The following is a 27,554-nucleotide window of genomic DNA, read 5'->3' as shown; positions in this document are numbered from 1 at the left end:
ACAATGATCAAAATGTTCATGCTGTTTGTATGTGGCTGCTATGAAAGTGAACTGTGTTTGCGTGTGATCAAGGGTGTATTCATTCCCCCGATTCTGCTGAAAAACATTTCTTCAACAGAAGCAAACAGAACGAAACAGGGATAAACATACCTGAATTTGTCCAATAGAAACTCTCGTTTCCAACTGGTGGACTAGCGATTACACCCTATATCAGCTAGGTGCAGGCAAGAGTGTGCAAGGCGGTACTGAATGTGTCACTGTCACCTCGATTACTCACATTTTTCCCTCGACCTGAGCACCTACGTTGTAAACTTTCAACCTCATGATTGCTATTGGGAAAATTTGAGAATCATGTAGTAGCCTAAACCGATCGATGTTACATTGAGCTGATTGAATGGAATATGAATATGAATTACAGTCATCCAATATGCTGTAATAGAAATAAGGCCATGCTCATAAAAAAATGATTGGCCTCCCTCATCTGAAACATCAGCAACCACCACTGGTGAAATACTGCTTGTATAACACATAACACATTACATGACATGCTCATTCGCATTTTCTCAAGAGAGGCTGAAAGAAAGAAATCATATTTCTCCACTCCTGTTCCTGAGACTAAATTAACATTTGTTGTATAATTTTACTGCAAGAAATGCATAATTCTGCATGAGTTATTATTATATTTGTGAGAGGTTATTGGCCTACAGTCAGTGTCCATATTTCAGTTACTATTCCATATAGATTTAAATTAGGAATATTCTGTTTATTCATGGGTACAGGAATACTCGTGAGCGGGATATCAAAGGTGCATGTAAACACTTTATCCAAGACTTTAAGCGGTGTATGCGCTATGAATACTGTGCACATGTAAACGTGGTTACTATTCTAATCCAGCACCACTAACACATCACTAAACTAATCAAAGGTTGAGCAATTGAGCCTGGGGATTAGGTTAGAGTTGAGTTGGCGAAACTAGTGTGCTAGACTAGCACAAAAAAGGCGCACTTCTAGCATCCCCTGCCAGAGCCAAGCGCATGCGCGCACACAAAAACCCAATCTACGTGCGTGACTCGTGAATTTCTGATATTCCCGCGCTCATCGCGGCAAACAAACGTAGCTAGCGTTAGCTCTTCTGATATATATATATTATTAGAATTGTTTTTACAAATGGCAACTGGACATACATCTATATGGACGTTGAAACGCTTTGGACGTTTTTTGCCTGGGACCAAAGAAGACGGCGGTAATCCATGGAAGGTGAAGTTGTCTAGTCGTGAATTTTGTCCAACGTCTGTGTTGTAGGAGATAACGCTAGCTAAAGTTAGCTACCTAATGCCACTTGCTAGCTAGGCTAACCAAACGTTATTTACACATTTAGGCTAGTTTACTACATTAGCAAATAAAAGAGTTATAGGCCTACACTTTACATTATGGTCATTGAATGAACTTGCCTCAGATGTGATGTGAATCATCCAGCTGTAGATGTTGAAAATGTGTCTTGAAACTTCTCTAGATGTTTGAGCCCAGTGAAAGCGCGGGTGAATTGGTGCTCACCATTGTGGAATCTGGTCATATGTTGGTGTCCCAAGGCCACGATCTTCTGGTAAGTGAGTTGAGGTCTAACTACATTATATGTCCTTTGATGTCAAAAACTCAAGTCATTCCTGGATGGATCTGGATCTAGTTTTTACTGTCTTTTATCTGGACTCACATTTCATGCATCCACATCTCTAGGCCAAATAACAATGTATCCAAATAAGATAAAATACAAATAAAATATCCCCCAATATATTCAATAACTCATTATTATATACCAAATTATTGCCAAATGGACACTCCATAGACATATAATAACAGTTATTGTCTAACCTGTTGGCCTAATTACATTGACTGTACAAAACATTAGGAACACGTGCTCTTTCCATGACATACTTACCAAGTGAATCAATTTCAAAGCTATGAACACTTATTGATGTCACATGTTAAATCCACTTCAATCAGTGTAGATAAAGGGAAAGATACAGGTTAAAGTAGAATTTTTAAGCCTTGAGACAATTGACATTGATTGTGTGTGTGTGTGTGTGTGTGTGTGTGTGTGTGTGTGTGTGTGTGTGTGTGTGTGCCATTCAGAGGGTGAATGTGCATGACAAAATATTGCAGTGTCTTTGAATGGGTTATGGTAGTAGGTACCAGGTACACCAGTTTGAGTGTGGCAAGAACTGCAACGTTGCTGTGTTCTTCACGCTCAACAGTTTCCTGTGTGTATCAAGAATGGTCCACCACCCAAAGGACAGCCAGCCAATTTGACACAACTGTGGGAAGCATTGGAGTCAACATGGGCCAGCATTCCTGTGGAATGCTTTCAATACATTGCAGAATCCATGCCCCAAATAATTGAGGCTGTTCTGAGGGTTAAAGGGGGTGCAACTCAATTTTAGGAAGGTGTTAATAATGTTTTGTACACTTATTTTTATTATCAAATAGGCCTACTAACTCAGGCTAGTCTAAGCTTAGATCTCCATTATTTGGCTTATCGGCAGATAGCCTAGCTATGGATACAATTGTATGTTTTTGCAACAATGTTGGGAAATTATTTGATTCCAAGTCCTTTGAAATACAGGGAACAACAACAAATACTGAACACCAGCTATGTTGCTGTACTTTTTTAATTTATTTTACGAGGCAAGTCAGTTAAGAACAAATTCTTATTTTCAATGACAGCCTTGTTCAGGGGCAGAACAACAGATTTTTACCTTGTCAGCTCAGGGATTCGATCTTGCAACCTTTCAGTTACAAGTCCAACACGCTAACCACTAGACTACCTGCCGCCACTATTCTGTACACAGAATAGTGCCTGTGTTAGTGTGCAGTTTATCCTGTGTCTTCTCAAGGTTCACTGCCAGACTCTGTGTGCAGCTGAGAGACTCAGCAGGAATTGCTGTAGAAACACAATGGCCATAGCTGCACAATGCCACATCGAGTGCTGGATGGAAAGTGGCTACAGCCATCTTGTTGAGCCAGGGTGCCAGGCAAGGCTACATGCTTATTCAGGTCAGGACACAAAGTGCTCTCTGACAAAAGGGGATAGCGGTCATTGATACATCGGCGCCCTTAATCGTAACGCTCTTGAGTATCTTTCAATAAAGGGAGATTTACAGTAGTTCACGGTGGCTGATGCCAGGGGAGTCCCAACTGAATGATGATGCCATATTAGGATGCACCATGCTGGAGGAGAGAGGGTTATCGAGTGTAATCATCATCCAGATTACTCCTGATTCTAAGATATGGTTTAATAGGGTCTTTCTCTCAGTATTTGGAGGAAGGATTGGATTGGGATTATAGAAAATGGAACCTCTCAACCTGACTAAGAAAACGATTGGCTATGCCTCACAGAATGACTTGAAGGCAAGTCTTGTTAAAATTATGTAATGTGATGCCTTCCTGATATGATAATTTTCAACTAAAAATACAAATTTGATGTAATCCCTTCAGAACATCTCAGCGGAGTAGGAAAATTGAAATCTGTTTTTAATCTGGAAGTACGGAGCTGAAGTGTAATGTTTTATGTAACAGAGCTGAGTAGAGTATCCATCCCTCCATTGTGCTGAAGTCCATTTGAAATGGAGAAACATAACTTGCAGTATCTATATCACTAAGAAGGATATGTTGCTATGGTAAAATGTTATTCCAATTATCATTTCATAAAGCTAGCGTTTCCCAGTGCTCAGGCCAAGGTCCAACACATTTTCTATCATTAATAATGTGCAAAACGCAACTACTGTCTCCTGTCAATACATCAGGTATTATTGACCTATATTTCGCTGGTACATTTCAACGCAAATTCCAATGCTGAAGAAACTACTAAACAGAATAGTGTTTAAATAGATTTGTACTTTAGTTGATGTTAAATAGTTATAAATTGTAAGGTGTCAGATGACATCTGAAAGTATTCAGTGTATTCAGGAAGTGTAATTTCTCACTTGGTTAGAAAAGTGCTGATTCATACTAACTAAACTAACACCTATTTTTATTAATTGTATCCTAATCATGGAGAGATTTCTACTCAACAGACTTTAGTTGTGTTCGAATACCCATACTAACATACTGTATACTACATACTTAATGAGTATATACTACATCCTATATACTATTAGTTCATTTTAGTATATTGTAAACAAACCGTATCATTTCAGTTGAGTGTACTAGAGCTTTGCCTGTCTACCTGAAGTTGATGCTGTTGCTATGCAACCTCTTGCTAGCTTGTTAGCATAGGAAATGACTAGCTAAACATTTTACGATTTCGGTTGTGTTCGTAAATTCAATCTGGAGTGCCAGAGTGTGCTCTGGGCGTTTGTAAATCCAAATTGTCAGATTGTCCGTTCATAAATTCGGAGCGTTCAGAGCGCACACTGGACGCTCTGGCCGAGGAGTAGGGTTGATCCGAGCGTTCAATGGCAGTCAAGCACCCAAGCTAACGTTGGCTAGCTACTTCCAGACACAAATGAGACTGAGAGAACACCTCACTCTGACCATTTTACTTGCCCTAGCAGAGCTGGTTATGCTGTTTTCTAGAGCGTTGGTGACTGTAACTGCTGCTGGCAACAATTTATTTACGCCTTTTTTTTGCCGATGTTTACTGACACTGGCCATATTCAACGGGTGTTGAGCATTCGTAAATTCATCAGTTATTCTGCGCGAGAGTGCTTTGAAATCGGAGTAGATAGCCAGAATGAACAATGTCCATACCACTTAGCTAAGAATTATGTAAATTATCAAGTCAATAAACGTTGGGTAGTTAGTCAGATAGCAGATAGTTAATAATACTGCCTGGCAAGTACGATATATTAGTAGCCAACTAACGTTAGGTACAGTTGAAGTCAGAAGTTTACATACACTTAGGTTGGAGTCATTAAAACTAGTTTTTCAACCACTCCACAAATTTCTTGTTAACAAACTATAGTTTTGGCAAGTCGGTTAGGACATCTACTTTGTGCATGACACAAGTAATTTTTCCAACAATTGTTTACAGACGGATTATTTCACTTATAATTCACAATTCCAGTGGGTCAGAAGTTTACATACACAAAATTGACCGTGCCTTTAAACAGCTTAGAAAATTCCAGAATATGATGTCATGGCTTCAGAAGCTTCTGATAGGCTGATTGACGTAATTTGAGTCAATTGGAGCTGTACCTGTGGATGTATTTCAAGGCCTACCTTCGAACTCAGTGCCTCTTTGCTTGACATCATGGGAAAATCAAAAGAAATCAGCCAAGACCTCAGGAAAAAAATGGTAGATGTCCACAAGTCTGGTTCATCCTTGGGAGCAATTTCCAAAAATCCTGAAGGGACCACATTCATCTGTAAAAACAATAGTACGCAAGTATAAACACCATGGGACCACGCAGCCGTCATAACACTCTGGAAGGAACCGCTTTCTGTCTCCTAGAGATGAACGTACTTTGATGCGAAAAATGCAAATCAACAGCAAAGGACCTTGTGAAGATGCAGGAGTAAACGGGTACAAAAGAATCTATATCCACAGTAAAACGAGTACTATATCGACATAACTTGAAAGGCCGCTCAGCAAGGAATGACCATCTTTATGTTTGGAGGAAAAAGGGGGATGCTTGCAAGCCGAAGAACACCATCCCAACCGTGAAGCACGGGGGTGGCAGCATCATGTTGTTTGGGTGTTTTGTTGTTGGAGGGACTGGTGCACTTCACAAAATAGATGGCATCATGAGGTAGGAAAATTGTGGATATATTGAAGCAACATCTCAAGACATCAGGAAGACAAAGGAAGATAAAGCTTGGTCACAAATGGGTCTTCCAAATGGACAATGACCCCAAGCATATTTCCAAAGTTGTGGCAAAATGGCTTAAGGACAACAAAGTCAAGGTATTGGAGTGGCCATCACAAAGCCCTGACCTCAATCCTATAGAAAATGTGTGGGCAGAACGTAAAAAGTGTGTGTGAGCATGGAGGCCTACAAACTTGACTCATTTACACCAGCTCTGTCAGGAGGAATGGGACACAATTCACCCAACTTATTGTGGGAAGCTTGTGCAAGGCTACCCAAAACGTTTGACTTGAAGTCAAACAATTTAAAGGCAATGCTACCAAATACTAATTGAGTGTATGTTAACTTCTGACCCACTGGAATGACCCTCTGATCCAACAGGTCCCAGACGTGCTCAATGGGATTCAGATCTGGGCTCTTCACTGGCCATGGCAGAACACTGACATTCCTGTCTTGCAGGAAATCACACACAGAACAAGCAGTATGTCTGTGACATTGTCATTCTGGAGGGCCATGTCAGGATGAGCCTGCAGGAAGGGTACCAAATGAGGATGGAGGATGTCTTCGCTGTAACGCACAGCATTGAGATCGCCTGCAATGACAACAAGCTCAGTCCGATGATGCGATACACTGCCCCAGACCATGACGGACCCTCCACTTCCAAATTGATCCATGAATCCAACTATTTTATTTTATTACCTTTATTTAACTAGGCAAGTCAGTTAAGAACAAATTCTTACTTTCAATGACAGCCTAGGAACAGTGGGTTAACTGCCTTGTTCAGGGGCAGAACGACAGATTTGTACCTTGTCAGCTCAGGGATTCGAACATGCAACCTTTCGGTTACAAGTCCAACGCTCTAACCACTAGGCTACCCTGCCGCCCCTACCCTCACCCCTGGTGAGACAAAACCGCGACTTGTCAGTGAAGAGCACTTTTTGCCAGTCCTGTCTGGTCCAGCGACGGTGGGTTTGTGCCCGTAGGCAACGTTGTTGCTGGTGATGTCTAGTGATGACCTGCCTTACAACAGGCTTACAAGCCCTCAGTCCAGCCTCTGTCAGCCTATTGTGGACAGTCTGAGCACTGATGGAGGGATTGTGCGTTCCTGGTGTAACTAGGGCAGTTGTTGTTGGCATCCTGTAACTGTCCCGCAGGTGTGATGTTCGGATGTACTGGTCCTGTGCAGGTGTTGTTACACGTGGTCTGCCACTGCGAGGACAATCAGCTGTCTGTCCTGTGTCCCTGTAGCACTGTCTTAGGCTTCTCACAGAACGGACATTGCAATTTATTGCCCTGGCCACATCTGCAGTCTTCATGCCTCCTTGCTGCATGCCTAAGGCACGTTCACGCAGATGAGCAGGGACCCTGGGCATCTTTCTTTTGGTGTTTTTCAGAGTCAGTAGAAAGGTCTTTTTAGTGTCCTAAGTTTTCATAACTGTGACCTTAATTGCGTACCGTCTATTAGCGGTTAGTGTCTTAACAACCGTTCCACAGGTGCATGTTCATTAATTGTTTATGGTTCATTGAACAAGCATGGGAAACAGTGTTTAAACCTTTTACAATGAAGATCTGTGAAGTTATTTGGATTTTTACAAATTATCGTTGAAAGACCGAGTCCTGAGAAAGGGACATTTCTTTTTTTGCTGAGTTTATATACTCAATTCACGTCACAAATAGTACGGTTAGTATGAGTATTCGAACACACCTTATGACTCTATCAAAACTAATATTTAGTACAACAACATTCAGCCTCCAACAGCTGTTTGTTTGAGATGGAAGTTATCTTTCCAAAAACATACTGATGGCATGATGCTGATCACAGGGTCTGGATGGGTTTGTAGGTCAACAGAGCCCCCTGCAGGCGTGTTATGTCATTTCAGATAATTTGAGATTGCTCCTGCTAACCAAAAGTAGAGCTGTGATTGCTGCATGCTCCGCCTGATACTATTAAATTGACTTTTATGTCTCATTGAAGACATGAGGATTAGCTATGTGCCCTATCCATTATGACTTTTGACTGTTTGTTTACAAATGTTAGTCTGTGATTGTGATCCCGCATTTTTCAGGATGGGTTTTCCTTACTTGATGCTCCAAGCTTCCTCAAGGTTCAGCAGAAATCAGATACCCTGCTGTTCCGTCTGACTGTTAAGGTGGGTTGCCAAAGTTATATTCTTGGAGATATGTCATATATAGATTGTAAAGACTTTATTTGCTTTAAGAAACAACACCAACTTTTAAATAGTAGCTAGCTAGAGTATACTAGAGTCTACATACCAATTTGTATTATTATTCTAGCACCTAGTTTTATATGAAACTTCGGCTAATGTTGACTACAAGGCAACACTGGAATTTTAGTCGGTAATGTCCTCATTTTTTGTATAGTGGCAGCTTTATTTACCGTAGCCAGATTTCACACTGACATGAGTGTGGCAGACCTGATGTTTGGCAGGGGTGGCTGTGCTGAGACAACAGTGTAATTGGTCATTAAATGGCCTGATTTAAGGGGATCTGAGGCCTGACACGATGCATTTTAACAGTCTTGGAACAACTAGCTGGCTGTGAGCGGTGCTTTGGTTGCCCATGTTCTGCCAAGGGCCTGGCTTGTGAGTGATATGTAGGCTAAATAAGTGGTCTATATAAGTGCCACTGATGAATTGTAAGTGGTGTGTCAAGCTTGTAGTCTGCTGGTCAAGATTGTCTCAGTAGCGTCGAAGAGGAGATATAGGCTAGCTCTCAAACGAAACAATGCTGTGTATGTGCAGGGGGAGAGCCGTCTGATCAGGATGCAGTTCAGCGGCAGCAGGGCTGAGGCCCTGGAGCAGTGTAGCAGTGCAGTACTCAGACTGAAGGAGTACCTGCCTGTCACCACACAGGGGGGCCCCCCACCACCACCACTCAGCTGCCCCCCAACACCCAATCAACCCCCTACCAAGACCACTGCACAGGATCAACAGGTACTCAATAACACATACACACTGAAAACATGTATTGCATCATGAAAGTGTATTTTGGAACATCTGAATTGGAACAGCTCCTGCAATACATTAACTAATTGAAATGAGTGCATTGCATGTTTGTTTTTTTCACCTTTGCTGCTGTTCTTATTTTAAGAATGTTATTCTTCATAATATATGAGGCAAACTATAGTTGTCACTAAAGTTGCTGTTGTTACAGTAAGAATCACCCACTAGATGGTGCTATTTACAGGCATGAAAACCATATAGCTTGTTTAATACTGAATGGCCCTGGAACCAACTAGGTTAATATGTATATTATGTATGATTCGATGACAATGTGCGATATGTTAATCCTTAACCTCCCCACACAGAAGGGGGATAAATTAAACCAACAATAAACACCATCACACACATTTGAAAAGCTCTGTTAGGATGAATGGGCCATGATGACTGAGGGAAATCATTCAATAAAGAATAAAGCTATGATGCAGCTTAACCTCCCTTGGTGTGTTGCCATGTAAAGTCCTGTGGCATTAGTAACATCTCTTTTAACCTTGTCATCAGGCGGGTGTTGGGGAGGCTATGGCTACTGAACCGGAGGTCGTCCAGGGCTCTTTATCCATCAAACGTCTTACCCAGGTAGGTTGGTACTGACGCAACACAGTGATTAGATAGATGACTGATGAATGCTGAGGGTGATGATTCATATAATGATCACTTGATGGAGTTTGACAATCACGCAAGGTGAATAAATAGTAGCTATTTAACATTACTGCTCTCACCCACTGAGCTTGAATGTAACATACACTTCATGGGGTTGTAGTTATTCCCCACCACTACTGAAGTGTAAAGTAGGCCAATGAAATAATGAACACCTAACTGACTTGGGAGATTATAGTTAGCCAATATCATGGCTTTACTTGTATACAAACAAATGAACCGGTCCCTGGTCTATTTTTTTCTCAGCACTTCCTGGGCGAGCATGGTCTGTCCTTGCCCCTGGCGTACCGCCACGGTGCTCTGTCCCGTGGGGAGCTGGAGCCCTTTGTCCGCCTGTGTCTTTTGGACCCCAGCTTCCCTGCCTTGGTGGAGAAGGTGGAGGGGGAGCTGAGGAGAGTGCTCCAGGACTGAGGAGCTGAAGCTCATCAACACAAACAGCCAGAGAGAGACAGGTCAACTCACTACACACGGTACACATGTGGGTGGGAGGTGGGTTGTGGAAAAGTTGGGGGTTGGGTTCTTCATGCTGCTGATTGTGTAAATGTGTGCTGGAACATAGTGATCATTGTGTTGTAGGAGGATATTTAAACCGGCACAAATGTTGCAGTTTCTAGAAAGGATTTTCGAGGCAAAGAAACAAAATGTATTTTGGAGCCTTTTATTTTCAAAAATGTATTGGTCTCGTATGTTATTGGTCTGATGTTTTATCGTGGCTAGAGATACCGTAGCTCCTTCCATTCCCATCCTAATGTCGGTCCATTTGCACTGCAATACACATGGATACACTGTATTTATAGGACAGGAGTCATGCAGCTACAGCAGTGCATTTTGCTATACCAGCTTCCAAGTGATCCCACAATATTAAAGCTTCACTGAGAAAAACAAACTACCCCCAATATATCTATATATGAATACATATTGCATAGTATAATAGCCATGCTGTACAATTTCAGAAAAATAAAAATGAATGAATTAAGTTGGGAAATATAAAATGTATTTTTTTCTTTACATACAGTATTTGCTATTGTTTGAACACTCGAACCTCAACATATACAAGACATCCTAAGTTACTCTGAAAAATAAACACTTAATTGTCATTTTATTTATAACTAGATAGATATATAGTAGTCATTTTCAAGTAAATACTGCCAGACATTGAATCCCTTGCATCACATTTTCACTATAATGGCTGTTAAGAGTGGACTTTCCTTTCACTAAATCAAACATAGTTTAATGACAATGAATCAGCTGTACAAAGTTATTTAAGAATATAACAGTATTTTTCAGTTCAGGACAATTTCATAAAAAAACATAATTCCTTTGGATGCAAAATAGCCACACAGACATGAGGGAAAACAACAAAGTCTATTCTGGGCATCCTATTGCGTAATAATTTGCATGCGTTTTACATGATATGTAATACAAAAAGGATCACCTCTGGTTGGAGGACATGATAAAATGAATAAAAGCGACATCAAACGGCACACAAAAAAAGATGTGCACACCTTTCGTGATGGAATTGGTCATCTCTCCGTCCAGGACTGTTCATGTAAGACTGAATAAGGCATGCTTAAGACAGCCATCTTGTTCTTTTCTGCCAGTGTTACGCTGTTATTGTTTTTTTCTCATAAGAGAGAGACGAGATATGCTTCATTAAAAATTGCCTGGAGCTCCCTCCTCAGATACCTTCATGTGGTCAAGATATGCAGTTAGTCATCTGTTAATGAAAATCAGGGGGGATGAAGGAATTAGTATACCCTGTGCACATTATCACATTCCTACAGTATATCACTTAGTTCCCTGTTGACTTCTATATGCCTCAGATTCCTTTTTCTAAAGGCCAGAATACTCACTGCAACGAGTAGCTTCTCATTTTATAAAGGCCGGAATACTCACTTCAACGAGTAGCTTCTCATTTTATAAAGGCCGGAATACTCACTTCAACGAGTAGCTTCTCATTTTATAAAGGCCGGAATACTCACTTCAACGAGTAGCTTCTCATTTCGCATTCCTCTGGCGCACGTTTTTGTCTTTGTGGTTGTTTGTCGAATTTGTTTTCCTAGTGAAGAAATACCAAGAGTTTAGTCAGTTCCAGGGGGAAATTATATGTACACTACCGTTCAAAAGTTTGGGGTCACTTAGAAATGTCCTTGTTTTTGAAAGAAAAGCAATTTTTTTGTCCATTAAAATAACATCAAATTGATCAGAAATACAGTATAGACATTGTTAATGTTGTAAATGATTATTGTAGCTGGAAACGGCAGATTTTTTTATGGAATATCTACATAGGCGTACAGAGGCCCATTATCAGCAACCATCACTCCTGTGTTCCAATGGCACATTGTGTTAGCTAATCCAAGTTTATAATTTTAAAAGGCTATTTAATCATTAGAAAACCCTTTTGCAATTATGTTAGCACAGCTGAAAACTGTTGTGCTAATTAAACAAGCAATAAAACTGTCCTTCTTTAGACTTGTTGAATATGTGGAGCATCAGCATTTGTGGGTTCGATTACAGGCTCAAAATGACCAGAAACAAATAACTTTCAGAAACTTGTCAGTCTATTCTTGTTCTGAGAAATGAAGGCTATTCCATGGGAGAAGTTGCCAAGAAACGGAAGATCTCATGCAACGCTGTGTACTACTCCCTTCACAGAACAGCGCAAACAGAAATTGTTGTAAAACAGAAATACTTTATTTACATAAGTTTTCAAACCCTTTGCTATGAGTCTCGAAATTGAGCTCAGGTGCATCCTGTTTCCATTGATCATCCTTGAGATGTTTCTACAACTTGATTGGAGAAAGGCACACATCTGTCTATATAAGATCCCACAGTGCATGTCAGAGCAAAAACCAAGCCATGAGGTCAAAGGAATTGTCCTTAGAGCTCAGAGACAGGATTGTGTCTGCACAGATTTGGGAAGGGTTAAAAAATAAAAAAAATTAAAAATTAAAAAGCATTGAAGGTCCCCAACAACACAGTGGCCTCCATCATTCTTAAATGGAAGACGTTTGGAATCATCAAGACTTCCTAGAGCTGGCCACTAGGCCAAACTGGGCAATCGGGGGAGAAGGGCCTTGGTCAGGGAGGTGACCAAGAACCCGATGTTCCTCCGCGGAGATGGGAGAACCTTCCAGAAGGACAGCCATGTCTGCAGCACTCCACCAATCAGGCCATTATGGTAGAGTGGCCAGATGGAAGCCACTCCTCAGTAAAATGCACGACAGCCCGCTTGGTGTTTGTCAAGAGGCACCTAAAGGACTGACCATGAGAAACAAAATTCTCTGGTCTGATGTTAGATTGAACTCTTTGGCCTGAATGCCAAGCGTCATGTCTGGAGGAAACCTGGCACCATCCCTACGGTGATGTGGGTATGTTTTTCAGCGGCAGGGACTGGGAGACTAGTCAGGATCGAGGGAAAGATGAACGAAGCGAAGTACAGAGAGATCCTTGATGAAAACCTGCTCAGGATCTCAGACTGGGGGCAAAGGTTCACCTTCCAACAATACAACGACCCTAAGCACACAGCCAAGACAACACAGGAGTGGCTTCAGGACAAGTCTCTGAATATCCTTGAGTGGCCCAGACAGAGCCCAGACTTGAACCCGATAGATCATCTCTGTAGAGACCTAAAAATAGCTGTGCAGCAACGCTCCCCATCCAACCTGACAGAGCTTGAGAGGATCTGCAGAGAAGAATGGGAGAAACTCCCCAAATACAGGTGTGCCAAGCTTGTAGCGTCATACCGAAGACGTCTCAAGGCTGCAATCGCTGCCATAATGTACTGAGTAAAGGGTCTGAATACCTATGTAAATGTGAAATTTCAATTGTTTTCTTGTTATACATTTGCAAAAATGTATAAAAAGCAGTTTTTGCTTCGTCATTATTGGGTATTGTGTGTAGATCAATTTTAGAATAAGGCTGTATAGTAGCAAAATGTGGAAAAAGTCAAGGGGTCTGAATACTTTCCGAATGTACTGAATGAATTTTTTTTTTATTGTAGTCTCGAGAGAACAGAATATTTATCATACTTACGTTGGTGCGGCTGGCTCATCATCTTCGTCACGAGGGGAGAGAAGAGGGGAAAGAGCACAAAAACAATGGAATATTAGACAACATGGTCATCCAACACACTGCTCTAATATTTTCTTTCAAATGTTGATGCTGACATCTTAACTGTAATTAAATATCAAATGGATTCAATTAAATGAATGTTACATGACTAGCAGTTTAAAAGTTAGTCACGTCACATCACGTCAGTGTGAAGTATTGCAAATTTGCAACTGATGTTAACATTTTAAATGTTCCGGTTTTCTTCAAGTTCCCTTGTGAATCCCGCGGTATGGGTCTTTTGCATGGGTTGTTCCCAAGTTCCAGTTGTCATTACAGAATACCGAAGTTATAGGAATAAAGTGAACTTTTTGAAGTCTCCAGGTCTGCATTTTTAATTCTGACAATAAAAGCTCTGAGTTGTGAAAGCAGGCTTTCCATATACTTGAATGAGCAAAAAAAAATGTTTTAGTAGAATAACGTTTTTAGTGTAGAGTTGAATTACACAGCAGCATGCAGTGTCAGTGGACATCATCGCACATTAGTGATTAGCTAGTTAGTACAGATAACCACTCTTTCAAGGTGCCGCAGTGGCATGTTTTGACCACACATGAGAAAGAATGGGTCAGTATAGTATGAATGGAGAGTGAAAGTGTGTTCAGTAGCATGCAACCAGAGATCTGGGGCACGTATTCATAAACCATTTCAGAGTAGAAGTGCTGATGTAGGATCAGTTGAGCCTTTTAGATCATAATCCGTAAGATTATATCGAGAGGGGGACCTGATTCTAGATCAGCACTAAACTATGAGACGCTTTATGAATACGGGCCCAGAAAGCAGCAGCATGCCATTGGCAGTTAAATGGGGGTATGGTGGTCACAATGTGAGACGGGACAGCATGGCTGCCTGTGAGACAGTCTTGGGGACAGAGGGGGCACATCTGTTTGTGCGTGCCCAATCCCCACCTTTTTCCACCCTTACACTACCATCTGAGTTCACTTACAACTAGCCCCTGGGTGCAGAGTTATCCAGTCGGGCAAAGATAATGTTTAGAATATGTGATTCAAGTCATGAAATTGCAAACAAACGAAAACCCTGACTTTTACAGTGTGGAGAATATTAAGAGTATAGCCAGGGTAAGATCAATGTATTCAGCAAGTTTTTCTTGTATGCCAATGGGTTGATATGCTCTCCATTACGTTTTTACAGTTTAGTCATTTAGCAGACACGCTTATCCAGAGTGACTTTTCACCTAGTCGGCTCAGGGATTCGAACCAGCGACCTTTTGGTTAACGGCTCCACGCTCTTAAACGCTAGCCGACCTGCCGTCCTACATTTTGCATAATGTAATTTTCCCTGGTTGTTCCCTAATGATCCCACACAGTAAAAGAAAGTGGAACCCTCACAACAGGTTCTTTAAAAATGTATTTGCTCTCTAAAAAATCTCAACCTTTGCTTTGGGTCACTTGGCAGTGCATTATCAGTGTTGATACACAATTTAGCCATCATGAAGACAGAATTCATAATGTACACCTACATATAACAAAGCTCTTGGGGATGGTGGATACTGAAAGGAGATTGGAGAGCTGGCTATTAGCACAAGTGATGCAGTGTTCTGCATCTCTGATTCGCTTGATATGACCATGGCAGATAATCTACCTTCATCTAGTCGTTGGGCAAACAAAATATCACGCTGTTGCCAACCCCATGTGCTACACCAAAGCAAGTTTCTCTCTCTCTCCCCCTCCTCCAAGACATAAACCCATGCCAAACTAGAGGCCTTGCCTACGGGTGCAGGAGATTGGTTGGAGGTTTGTTAAAGCACTACACTGTCTTCACACTGTACACAAAGCCAATGCTTACTTTATTGGTGAATTTGCATAATTTCTGTTTAATAGTGTACTGCAGTGTAACAATATTTAATGCTGAAACCATCATGGGAAGGATTATACAGTGCATACACAATTCAGACTTCAGAAATAGGAGTATGCATAATTTATCTTTCTAATCTACCCAGTCTTTATTTTTTTTATTTTTTTTATGATAGCATCTACAGTATATCAGTGCCTTGGGGAACCTAGAGTGCATACTATCTCTCCTCGTGTGTGGGGCGGTTTGAGTGATTTAACACTCCTATATAAGACAAGTGAAGAAGACTGGTATAAAATGTATACAGCTATAAACATAGCAGTGCATTTCAGTAGGCTGATAGCAATTTATGTTTTAAACATCAGAGACCACCACCTATACAGGAGAAAACATGTCAAACTGCGTTGGTCCCTCTTAATGGAAATGAATACGAATGGAATAAATACAGAATTTCAACATATAAATTGTCTATACAAAGACGCCAAACAACTTGTAGTCAAATAATCTGATAAACGGGTGTTGACATGGTGGTCTGGATGGACTGTAGTAGAAACGGATCAAATAAGAAAATCATTCTCTGAAAACATGCAACATGCACTTACCAAATGTTTAGATAATGATGCCATTTGGAGAGAGGGGGAAAGAAGTCAGTAACCAATTAATTCATATCTTGCTGATATCCTGAATAGAGGTCGACCGATTAATCGGAATGGCCGATTAATTAGGGCCGATTTCAAGTTTTCATAACAATCGGTAATCGGTATTTTTGGCCACCGATTTGCTGATTATTAGTATTTTTTTTATTTTATTTTTACATTTTTTTTTACACCTTTATTTAACTTGGCAAGTCAGATTAAGAACACATTCTTATTTACAATGACGGCCTAGAAACGGGGGTTAACTGCCTTGTTCAGGGGGGATTCGTTTTTGCAACCTTCGGTTACCAGTCCAACGCTCTAACCACCCGCCTTACATTGCATTTTACATTTTAGTCATTTAGCAGACGCTCTTATCCAGAGCGACTTACAGTAGTGAATGCATACATTTCATACAATTTCATTAAAAAAAAATCTGTGCTGGCCCCCCGTGGGAATCGAACCCACAACCCTGGCGTTGCAAACACCATGCTCTACCAACTGAGCTACAGGGAACTTCACAAGGATTAACAGGCTGACTACCTGTAACGCGAGGGCAGCAAGAAGCAAAGGTAAGTTGCTAGCTAGCATTAGACTTATAAAAAAACTATCAATCTTAACATAATCACTAGTTAACTACACATGGTTGATGATATTACTAGTTTATCTAACGTGTCCTGCGTTGCATATGATCGATGCGGTGCCTGTTAATTTTCATTGAATCACAGCCTACTTCGACAAACGGGTGTTGATTTAACAAGCGCATTTGCGAAAAAAGTACTGTCGTTGCACCAATGTACCTAACCATAAACATCAATGCCTACCAGGAATATTTAGACTTAGTCACCCGTTAGATAAAATACGGAACGGTTCCGTATGTCACTGAAAGAAAAAAACTTTTGTTTTCGAGATGATAGTTTCCAGATTCGACCATATTAATTACCCAAGGCTCGTATTTCTGTGTGTTATGATTTGATAGAGCAGTCTGACTGAGTGGCGGTAGGCAGCAGCAGGCTCGTAAGCATTCATTCAAACAGCCCTTCGCTGTGCTTCAAGCATTGCGCTGTTTATGACTTCAACCTGGGTTGGTATAATTTGTGGAACGTTCCAACAGGAATCTATTCCAAAAACTTCGTAAATAACAAGGTTTCCAAAAAACAACGCATACAAAGTTGTAAAGCGGCAGAATAAGATACCGGGTAGGGAGGGGTCTATTTCATTGCGTTTTTCACTCATCATGTTTATTCCGAAAAATGTCTGTCCTCATATGTCTGTTTGCCTATGGACAAACATTAAGAATAAGCTACGTGGTGAGTTGATGGCTATTCAGCAGCTAGTTAGCTAGGTTTGTATGCGTTGCTACTTTGTATGCGTTGTTGGTTGGCAACCTTTTATTTTACGTTTTTTGGAACAGATTCCTGTTGGAACGTTCCATAAATTATACCCACCCCTTCAAGCCTATCAACCCCCAAGATTAGGCTGGTGTAACCGATGTGAAATGGCTAGCTAGTTAGCCGGGTGCACGCTAATAGCGTTTCAAACGTCACTCGCTCTGAGACTTGGAGTAGTTGTTTCCCTTCCTCTGCATGGGTAACGCTGCTTCGAGGGTGGCTGTTGTCGATGTGTTCCTGGTTTGAGCCCAGGTAGGAGCGAGGAGAGGGACGGAAGCTATACTGTTACACTGGCAATACTAAAGTGCCTATAAGAACATCCAATAGTCAAAGGTATATGAAATACAAATCGTATAGAGAGAAATAGTCCTATAATTCCTATAATAATATAATAACTACAACCTAAAACATCTTACCTGGGAATATTGAAGACTCATGTTAAAAGGAACCACCAGCTTTCATATGTTCTCATGTTCTGAGCAAGGCACTTAAACATTAGCTTTCTTACATGGCACATTGCACTTTTACTTTCTTCTCCAACACTTTGTTTTGCATTATTTAAACCAAATTGAACATGTTTCATTATTTATTTGAGGCTAAATTGATTTTATTTATGTATTATATTAAGTTAATATAAGTGTTCATTCAGTATTGTTGTAATTGTCATTATAAAAAAATATATATAATAATCGGCACCGGCGGCTTTCGGCCCTCCAATAATCGGTATCGGCGTAAAAAAATAATAAACATAATCGGTCGACCTCTAATCCTGAATAAAGTTGATAGAACCATAGGCGGGTGAAGCCTCAACGGCCTTTTTGGCTTTGACTCTACACTCAAATGATTATGCCTTTGTTTGACTTTGACACTTTTAAATCTAGCTTTAACAGTTTATATTATTGTATGTTATCAAGTGGTTTTGTTATTAAAACAGATATTACTCTGTAAAAGTAGTAAATAGTTAGTAGTTACCAACAGGCAACTTTGAGAATAACTTACCTGTGGGTGTGACGGGCTTTGATTGGAGTAGGGTAACAGGGATTTTCGATTCTCTACTTTAAGCCCTCAGCCATAGGCAGAAGTTGTAGGACAAAGCCAAAATAACACATCAAACTTCCCCTGATTCCCTGTCTGAAATTATTGTCAATGAAATGAATTGATCAGTTCTCCAGATGGGTGATAAAATGGTCCCTGGTTATCATCATTAGCGAGACCGCAACGGGATTTTCGATTCTCTACTTTAAGCCCTCAGCCATAGGCAGAAGTTGTAGGACAAAGCCAAAATAACACATCAAACTTCCCCTGATTCCCTGTCTGAAATTATTGTCAATGAAATGAATTGATCAGTTCTCCAGATGGGTGATAAAATGGTCCCTGGTTATCATCATTAGCGAGACCGCAACGGCACTTCAACTCTTTAATTTAAAAGGTTAGCTGTGGACCCCCTCCTGGTTTACTAATGTGGAGCATCTCTAAAGGTCATATTATTATGCAGCTAATGTGTGGCGCTGCGCTGTGTGACAGCCAGCGGTGTCTCTGTCTCCCTTCTCAGTACTGACAGAGCATCCAGGGAGTGTGTCCCCCAACAGAGGTCAATTATTCACAGTGGGTCTCTGCTGCTACTGCTAACACAGCAGAGTCAGCGTCATGAATATTCAGCGCCGTGTTTATAGCCTCCGCAACATGTTCACTTGGTAACAGTGTAATAAATGTGTGTGGTGATGGTAGAGGAACCCTGTTTGAATTGGTTCTTGATGGCTGTTGAACTTCTAGCCGAGTGCAGCCCCATAATTGAATCATTGTTTAACTGGAGTGAGAATGTCTTTTGTATTGTTCCAGTAGTAGCAGCCTATTTCCTGGGTCATAATTCCCTCTTCCTCCCTGATTTTACCCCATGGCCACAAGCACTGCTTGAATCAGTACATAATTCCCTGCCGCTGTTAGCATGTTGCTCTCTTTCAGGTGAAATCGAGAACCCTTTTACATACTGTCCAGTCATTTCAATGACAGCATCCAGTAACGCTGCCAGTATAATAATCAACCAGGCCTGACGATGACAACATGGCGAGAGGTTGTCTGTCTCTCCAAAGAGATACTAAATTTAATGTTGTCTTACCGTCCAACACATCGTCTGGCCTCTTGCGTTTTTCATACACTACGATGATGACCACCAGGATGATGATCTCCGCTAGCACCCCCAGGAAGGGCCAGAGGGGTGCCAGGTGGCTGCGCACCCGCAGGATGGACGACATGGACTTGGTGCCAATGTGGTTGGTAGCGTTGCACTGGTATTCACCAGGGTCCGAGGTGCGGTTCAGGTTGACGATGTTCAGCTCTGTGTAGTTGTCTTTGTTGGTGATGAAGAAGCGGCCAGAGGAGTTGTCGATTTCCTAGAGGAGGAGGGTAAATTAGCATATAAATTATTTCTATGTTACAGACAATGTTACGATCACATTCCAGACAGTGATCACAGTAGTTTAACACAGCGGTTCCCAAACTAGGGTCCATGCGGGGTCACCTGATATGAAAATGGGGTCATGGGAGAATAAAAAAATCCTGAAACAAAATGTACCAAAAAATATATGTATATTATAATATCATCTTTGTATCTAAAAATCATTGTAATGTAGTTAACCTTAATCTAAATGAAAACGATTCTAATCTAAAATTCAACCAGAGAGCCCCCTTAGATCATGGGAAAAGGCTGCACTTGACCGTTGCACTTGAATCATTCCCACGGTGAATGACTAGGCCCGCTATGCTATGAAACCACACACTATTGCAGAGACTTTGATATTACTGGCCGCAATTGATATGGTGAAAACAATGTGTGGGGAGGCAGAGGCACAGAAACTCACATCAATACCTTTGTCAGATAACACTGCTAAAGAATTTATGCTTTTGCTAGCCATTAAGAGAATACTGACTGGACAACTCAAACTCCCCAGCTAATGCTCTCTAAATGGACGCTAGCTGTGAGGGCCAAGATGGCCATGCATGAGTTTTGTTCGCTATACACGTCCGGGGATGCTATTCACAAGGACATATTGTTCTGTCTCACGATTTCCGAGCATGAAACAGCACAGAGGATGTTCAGTGTGCTGCATGGCTATATTGACGAAAAACAGATTCCATGGGATTGAATGGTGGGCTTTTGCACAGATGGGGCTCCATCTATGGCGGGACGGAGGGCAGGCCTCTGCACTCTAGTTATGAATGTGTCTCCCTCTGCCATATGGATGCATTGTATGATACACTGAGAGCAACTGGCGGCAAAAGAGCTTAGAACAGAACTCTGAGATATAATGCAGCAGGTAACTTTGATTGTAAACTATACTGAACAAACATAAACACAACATGCAACAATTTCAACAATTTGACTGAGTTACAGTTCATATAAGGAAATCGGTCAATTGAATCTATGGATTTCACATGACTGGGCAGGGGTGCAGCTATGGCTGGGCATAGGCCCACCCACTGGGGAGCCAGGCCCAGCCAATCAGAATACGTTTTTCCCCACAAAAGGGCTTTATTACAGACAGAAATACTCCTCAGTTTCATCAGCTGTCTGGGGGGCTGGTCTCCAGAAGACCCCACAGGTGAAGAAGCTGGATGTGGAGGTCCTGGGTTGGCATGGTTACATGTGGTATGCGGTTGTGAGGCCGGTTGGACGTACTGCCAAATTCTGTAAAACGACATTGGAGGCAGGTTTTGGTAGAGAAATGAACATTAAATTCTCTGGCAACAGCTCTGGTGGACATTCCTGCAGTCAGTGTAACCGGTGTGAAATGGCTAGCTAGTTAGTGGGGTGTGCGCTAATAGCGTTTCACTCGCTCTGAGACTTGAAGTAGTTGTTTCCCTTGCTCTGCTAGGGCTGTGACTTTTGTGGTGCGATAGGTAACGGGGCTTCAAGGGTGACTGTTGTTGATGTGTGCACAGGGTCCCTGGTTCAAGCCCAGGTAGGGGTGAGGAGAAGGACGGAAGCAACACTGTCACTGTACATCAGTATGCCAATTGTACGCTCCCATGAGACATCTGTGGCATGTTGTGTGACAAAACTGCACATTTTAGAGTGGCCTTTTATTGTCCCCAGCACAAGGTGCACCTGTGTATTGATATGCCACACCTGATTATCTCTGCATTTGAGAGAAATACGCTTTTTGTGCGTATGGACATTTTCTTGGGTCTTTTATTTCAGCTCATGAAACATGGGACCAACACTTTACATGTTGCATTTATATTTTTGTTCAGTACCGAGCTCCGACTGGGAAAAATAATTTTGAACGGTCATCGAACTCGGGCCTCTTTCTTGAGCTACAACTTTCCGACCTGAAGATCACTGACGTCATGATTTGACCTCGTATTTTTCAGAGTTCCCAGTTGATTTGAAAGCACCATCAGTGCTCTCATCTGCATTAAAACCAAATATCGATCCAGGTTGGATGTGACAGCAGAGATGAGGTGCACCCTGTCGACCACGCCCCCTGACTTTGAGAAGCTCCGACACAACATTCATCAAGCACACCCATCTCATTAGTGGTGCTGAGATAAGATACATTATGTCAGACTAATTTGCAATTGATTGTCATAGCCCCACATTAAAAGTATGTGATGGTGAGTTGAGAAGACAATCAGAACTACTGTTAGAATGTTTTTCAATTGACTGCCAAAGCCCCAAATAAAAAAGTAAACATTGGCTGTTAATTACATAATTATTTTCACATGGTTGGGATCGTGGGCTAAGAAAGTTTGGGAACCCCTGATCTAGCATGAGTTATATAGAGCCAAGTAAGAGGGACACGTACCATGTAGTTTGAGCCATCCAGTTTACGCCACGTCCACACGGGAAAGGGGTAGCCCACAGACTTACAGTACAACAGAGCACTCTGTCCCTCGTTCTTATTGTCACTGCGCTTATGGCCCGTGATCTCAGGTGCCGCTAAAACAAGGGGAAAAGGGAGTGAAATGCATTTGAATAAAAATTCAAACATTTTATGCAAGACGTTCTATGTTTGTGTCAAAGGTGTTCCTCATCGGCTTCTCTAAATAATAAGACGTCAGATGATATAGTCAAGTCTGTCGGGACCCATTTTGATTATGGTAACTAACATTAAGGTGTACATGAAAGTGATGGTAAATTAAGAAAGGATTTGGGGAATTGTTCCGTGATTTAGCTGTGAGGCACTGACTTTCCTGGAGATGGACTTACACTGGAATCAGTGCTTTATCACCACAGTGATCGAGGCAGGGACACATTTAGCTGTTTTATTCAATTGCCAAGTTTCTTTAAAAGGTAGAGCTCATGGTTTGCTGTGGCTTACTTCCAGGTATGTCCTTTGAAGGTGTAGGCCTACATATCTTGCAGAGTTTCAGTTCATAGTCAAAAAATGACTGCGACTTTCTCAAAGGTGAGATTCTCCAACCCAGCGACACCCTGGGTTTTCAGACAGAATCCTCTGTTTAACTCGGCTCTGGAGCCGGGAGACAACTGCCACAGTCTTTTGCTTATCCTTGAAATTACGGTAATTCCTTCCATGCAATTAAGCAGGATCAGGGGAGAGGCTGGCCTGGTGCTGCAGCGTCTTCTGCAGCGCGGCGGCGGCCGTTGTCATGGAGGATGATTGAGCAGCAGTGGCTTGAGCTCAAAGTGACATCATCCTTCCTACTGTAACTATGGTGCACACGTGCTCTCTGGCTAGTGGGGGAGGGGCCACGTTTATCTCTGTCTTCGTTATCCCCAGCTCACTTCCACTGTGACTGACTGACAGCATGGAGACTGACTGCCCTCTGAGGGGTGCCAAAACAGGCAGAAATCTTCCATTTAACACCCCCAGCAGCTTGTGTGATTACTGATTTACAGTGCTGCTGTGTGGATGTGTCTGTCTGCCTGTGTGTCAGAAATATATAGAGACAACTTCTGGTGGTCTTTCTTTATCTGGAAGAGGCGATTAGGCAGTCCGATTTCTATTTACTGTTTTTGATACCTCCCATCTCTCCACTGAATTTAAAGAGCATTTGAGCTCAAATGTGATGATCGTGTGGAGTGGAACTAACGAAGTTGCATTATTTTCCAGAGAATGCATAGAGCCCCGAGTTGATTATCTCTTGCATACCATGGCTATAATCTAATACATTTACTGCTAAAAATGTGTTAATTTGCAGGTAGAAATGTGTTCAACATCCACTGAAACAGCTAGCAAGTTTACTAACCAAACCATCAGTGGTAGCTTACTATTATGAAAATCGAGTTAAACGATGCCAATAATGTTTTCAATTGGACTTTTGCTTTCAAAAGCAGCTCAAACATAGAACATGGAAGAACTCTAGCCATTGAATTCTACCGTACAAATATACTGTACTTTATATAGAAATAATGCATGCTCTAGAATGCCCTTCAAGCCAATCAGAAACAAGTATTCAACAATGTAATGGTATAAAGAATTATATGACACATTATCCTGTAGGCCTGTACTGTGCGTTTGACAAAAAATAGGAATTTGAAAGAAATCTAGATCTGCAAAATTCATCATTGATTTGATTCAATCAACAGGGCATGTGGAAATATCTCTTTAAAAAATGCGTAGATAGCACACAACAATTGTATATATAAAAATACGAAGGATAATTGGGATGTGCAAAATATGCATGCTCAGGACAGCAGCTTACTGTATCATCGTGGATAACAAAGTCCTGCCATTACAAATGGCTGGGAGCGGATTCTGAACCTTAATCCCACACCACCATCACACAAGCCTCCATCTGTTGCCTTGCTCTGAGCTGAGAGCTGGAGAGATGGGAGCGCCAAGGACACTGCAGCCGGAGGGAGCTGGGGGGAGCGCAGCTGCCAGGAGCATAGAGCACACAGGCTCGGCCCCTCTACCATGCTTAGTTCTTCAAACTACAAATCTACCATTCCAGTGTTTTTCTTGCTATACTTTATTTACTTTGCCACCATGGCATTTTTTGCCTTTACCTCCCTTATCTCACATCATTTGCTCACATTGTATATAGTCTTATTTTTTTCTACTGCATCATTGATTGTATATTGTTTTACTCCATGTGTAACTCTGTGTTGTTGTATGTTGTCGAACTGCTTTGCTTTATCTTGGCCAGGTCGCAATTGTAAATGAGAACTTGTTCTCAACTTGCCTGCCAGGTTAAATAAAGGTGAAATAAATAAATAAATACAAATGTATGGGACCTGGTGGTACGACTGAGTATGGGTTTAATGGTATGGGACTCAGTGCCCTTGTATAAGGCAGGGCAAGACTAATCCGATGCAGTTGGTCACAACTATCATGTATTTCTGCGTAGAATGATCATTCTCTGTAGCTTTTATTGAGTCTATTCCTCAATCGGTCCTTAACTGTAACAATTAACAGGAAAGCCTGCAAATGTATCTAAATCTATCTCAAAAACGATTGTCGTGTCCATGCTTCCTCCAAACCAAGACATTAGCATCCCAAATACGACTAACAGCGTCTATCGACAATTCAGTTAATACTCCCAGATAGTAAACATAATGTTGAGAGGCAGTGCTGCCATGGTGTTTGTATGTCCAGGAAACGGTGTGTTTATACAGGCTCTAACAGCCAGGGGCAGCAAGCCTCCCTCCCTGCCTGCCTGCCTCCCTCCCTCCCTTCACACGGCCCTAGAGTCAGGACGCTGAGGTTTGATTGGAGATGAGGCCTGTCATCTCTCAGGCTGGAGGGAGCAGCAGAGCTGCAGAGCAAACACGGTCATCACACACGTTACGCAACCAACCTACCACGCAGGCAGCTAGCGCTTAATACAGCCACGGCAGGCATAACAGTCAATGGCAAGCTCACTATGCACAACCATAGCAATGTCACAGCAAATTGGCTTAACACTGTACGTGTAGGCAAGCTTCTCTAGAACAGGGTTTTGCAAGTCCTTTCTCACCCAGAGTAAAATCCCTTATTCCACTTGAAGGGTGAGCTGTCAACGTCTATCGCTATGGTTTTAGTTTTTCTATAAGCGTCTTTCACGTCAATGAACGATCCTAACAATTCTGAATATGTGCTTTCAAATGTGAAACGATGTTATCCAACATATACGGTACAGAATAAGCCACATTATTTGACACATTATCACTAATTATCGTCATGGTTACCCTTAAATATAACAAATATGACACAAATACGAAACCCTTGGTCCTGCGCCAATTATATGTGGTAACTGTTGCAAAATGACTGATAATCGTAATAATAATCTGGCTAATAAAAATAAATCAAGTAAATCACTGTTAGACCAGTGTCTACAGAGGAGACAGTAGGCTGAAGGAAGGCGTGTCTGTGTGAATCGAGTGTACAGAGAGAGCAGAGAATACATGACTCTGTCCCTCCCTTCAGCTGGCCGGTCCTGCCCTGTCCTCTCTGAGTGACAGCAGCCTCCAGAGGCCAGCCTGTCAACACCACAACACATCACCAGACCAACATCTCAACGTCTGTCACTGGAAGGGGATCTGTTCACAGGAAGTAGCTCTAGATTGTGTTATCCATCAGATCCCTCATAGGAGAACTGTATCTCTCTCTCTTAGGTATGGCAGAGGGTCAAATGAAAGTGACAGTATTGATTCATTATAAAAATCAACAGAGTATCTGTCATTTGTTTATACCGTGAGTGAGATCAGGTGGTCGGAGAGTCTTACCTTTTACCTCAATAGTGGCGTTGGCGTTGGGAGCCATTTCAAACGTGTAAACACACATGTACTCCCCTGCGTCGTCTGACCTTGGTTTTTTGATTCTGCAACAAACCACAAAATATCAGTTTAACATTTTCTCTAATTCTGTTGTCTATCACTGTACATCACCCAATGATGCATCATCCAATGATGCATCACCCAATGATGCATGTTGTGTGGAAGTCCTTAGCGTTCATTGTTAGCACTGTGCTGTGTTTTAGGCAGCCAGGAGAGAGAGGAGAGGTTAGCACGGGGTTGTCTGTTCTGGGGTCAGCCTTTAGTAGAGTACTGAGATGTAATGTGACAGAAAAGGAGCTGCCCAGCGGTCTCCTCATGTAGCCGTCCGCGCCTGGCTGGGGAGAGTCTGGGAGACGTCTATGGGGGTGTTGTGCAGTACAGGGGCTGGTTGCTCTGCTCTAAGCTCAGAGGCTGCTCTGATGGCTATGCCCTGCGAGGGATGGCGATGTCCAACAACTGTTTTCACTAAAGGACTTGTCAACATGGCTCTTATTTGCATCTCAGGGTGATTGGTCTTAGTGTTGATAGTCTGTGTGACAATTAGAAAGGCTTTGTTGAATGCTCTAGTAAGAGAACTACAGAATAAGTAAGGACTCACATGTACTCTGTGTGCTTCTGCTCGTTCCGTGTGTCTGCGATCTCCACTCCATTCTTCATCCAGAAGCTCTCTTGTTGCCCTTCGTGGGCGTTGGTCAGGTTACACTGCAGGGTGACAGGGGGCCCTTTGGTCTCCGAGGGTAGGATGATCTGATCTGACGCATTGATCTTGGGCTCTGAAACACACAGAGCGATAGCAACCCCTTATCATTGAACTGGGGCTCTACACTATAGCAGAACTGTAACTGTACTGACTATCCCCCACACACAGACTGAGTGGGAGACGTGCGTGGGAGTTGGGGCTGGAACAGAAGACAACACACATACATAAAGATAAACACAACATGGAGCGGCAGCAAAATACTTGCAACACTAAACCCTGTATCTGTCTTTGGTTCTGTTGTTACCGTACAATAGATGGACTTAAAAAAAACGAACTTAAAATATTCTCACAAAATGAAGTCTGTAAAAGTAAAATGATGAATAGTCTCAGACCTAGTACCTCTGTTGTTCCGGCACCCATTTTGAGATGATAGATAATCATAATGACACTATATTTACATTTTAGCAGCCGCTCTTATCCAGATCAACTTACAGGTGCAAATAAGGCACAAACAGATTTTTCAACAAGTCGTTTTAGGGATTTGTGTTACTGGCCCAACACGCTTACCCGCTAGACTACCTGGAGTCGTGGAAGTAATGATCTTTAAGGTGATGACCAGCACCAAAGCATCTTTGGTTTGGAACCACTGGCTCTTTATAACTTCCTGAACCTAACTGTATTATCATTATGCCTAATTCATACAGTA

At 41.9% G+C, this 27,554-nt stretch overlaps 2 protein-coding genes across 5 annotated transcripts in view; one reads left to right on the top strand and one right to left on the bottom strand.

Moving 5' to 3' along the window:
- The first annotated feature begins 1,076 nt into the window (after positions 1-1,076).
- Positions 1,077-10,454, top strand: rec114 (REC114 meiotic recombination protein). 2 transcript variants are annotated; one of them, XM_029767305.1, is made up of 6 exons: positions 1,077-1,257; positions 1,514-1,603; positions 7,871-7,954; positions 8,567-8,758; positions 9,326-9,400; positions 9,728-10,454. In XM_029767305.1, exons 1-6 carry the CDS (start codon positions 1,168-1,170, stop codon positions 9,890-9,892), a joined length of 696 nt encoding a protein of 231 aa, XP_029623165.1. In that variant the 5' UTR covers positions 1,077-1,167; the 3' UTR covers positions 9,893-10,454. The 2 variants fall into 2 exon arrangements, with proteins under 2 accessions (XP_029623165.1, XP_029623166.1); XM_029767306.1 differs by lacking the exon at positions 7,871-7,954.
- LOC115203027 (neuroplastin) overlaps positions 10,126-27,554 on the bottom strand; it is a 36,660-nt gene continuing 19,231 nt past the window's right edge. For 2 of the 3 annotated variants that reach the window (XM_029767301.1, XM_029767303.1), the window contains 7 exons: positions 26,747-26,921; positions 26,098-26,192; positions 22,232-22,365; positions 19,543-19,816; positions 13,517-13,538; positions 11,464-11,540; positions 10,126-11,198 (listed from right to left, as the gene is read on the bottom strand). In XM_029767301.1, coding sequence (XP_029623161.1) covers positions 11,480-11,540; positions 13,517-13,538; positions 19,543-19,816; positions 22,232-22,365; positions 26,098-26,192; positions 26,747-26,921 — 761 coding nt within the window. In that variant the 3' untranslated portion in view covers positions 10,126-11,198; positions 11,464-11,479. The remainder of the gene's footprint in view (positions 11,199-11,463; positions 11,541-13,516; positions 13,539-19,542; positions 19,817-22,231; positions 22,366-26,097; positions 26,193-26,746; positions 26,922-27,554) is intronic. The other variant, XM_029767302.1, reaches the window with a different exon arrangement.

The sequence above is a fragment of the Salmo trutta genome, chromosome 12 (assembly GCF_901001165.1).
Source record: "Salmo trutta chromosome 12, fSalTru1.1, whole genome shotgun sequence".
NCBI lineage: Eukaryota > Metazoa > Chordata > Actinopteri > Salmoniformes > Salmonidae > Salmo > Salmo trutta.
The sequence above is the reverse complement of the archived record's forward strand: the minus strand, read 5'-3'. Positions and strand labels throughout refer to the sequence as shown.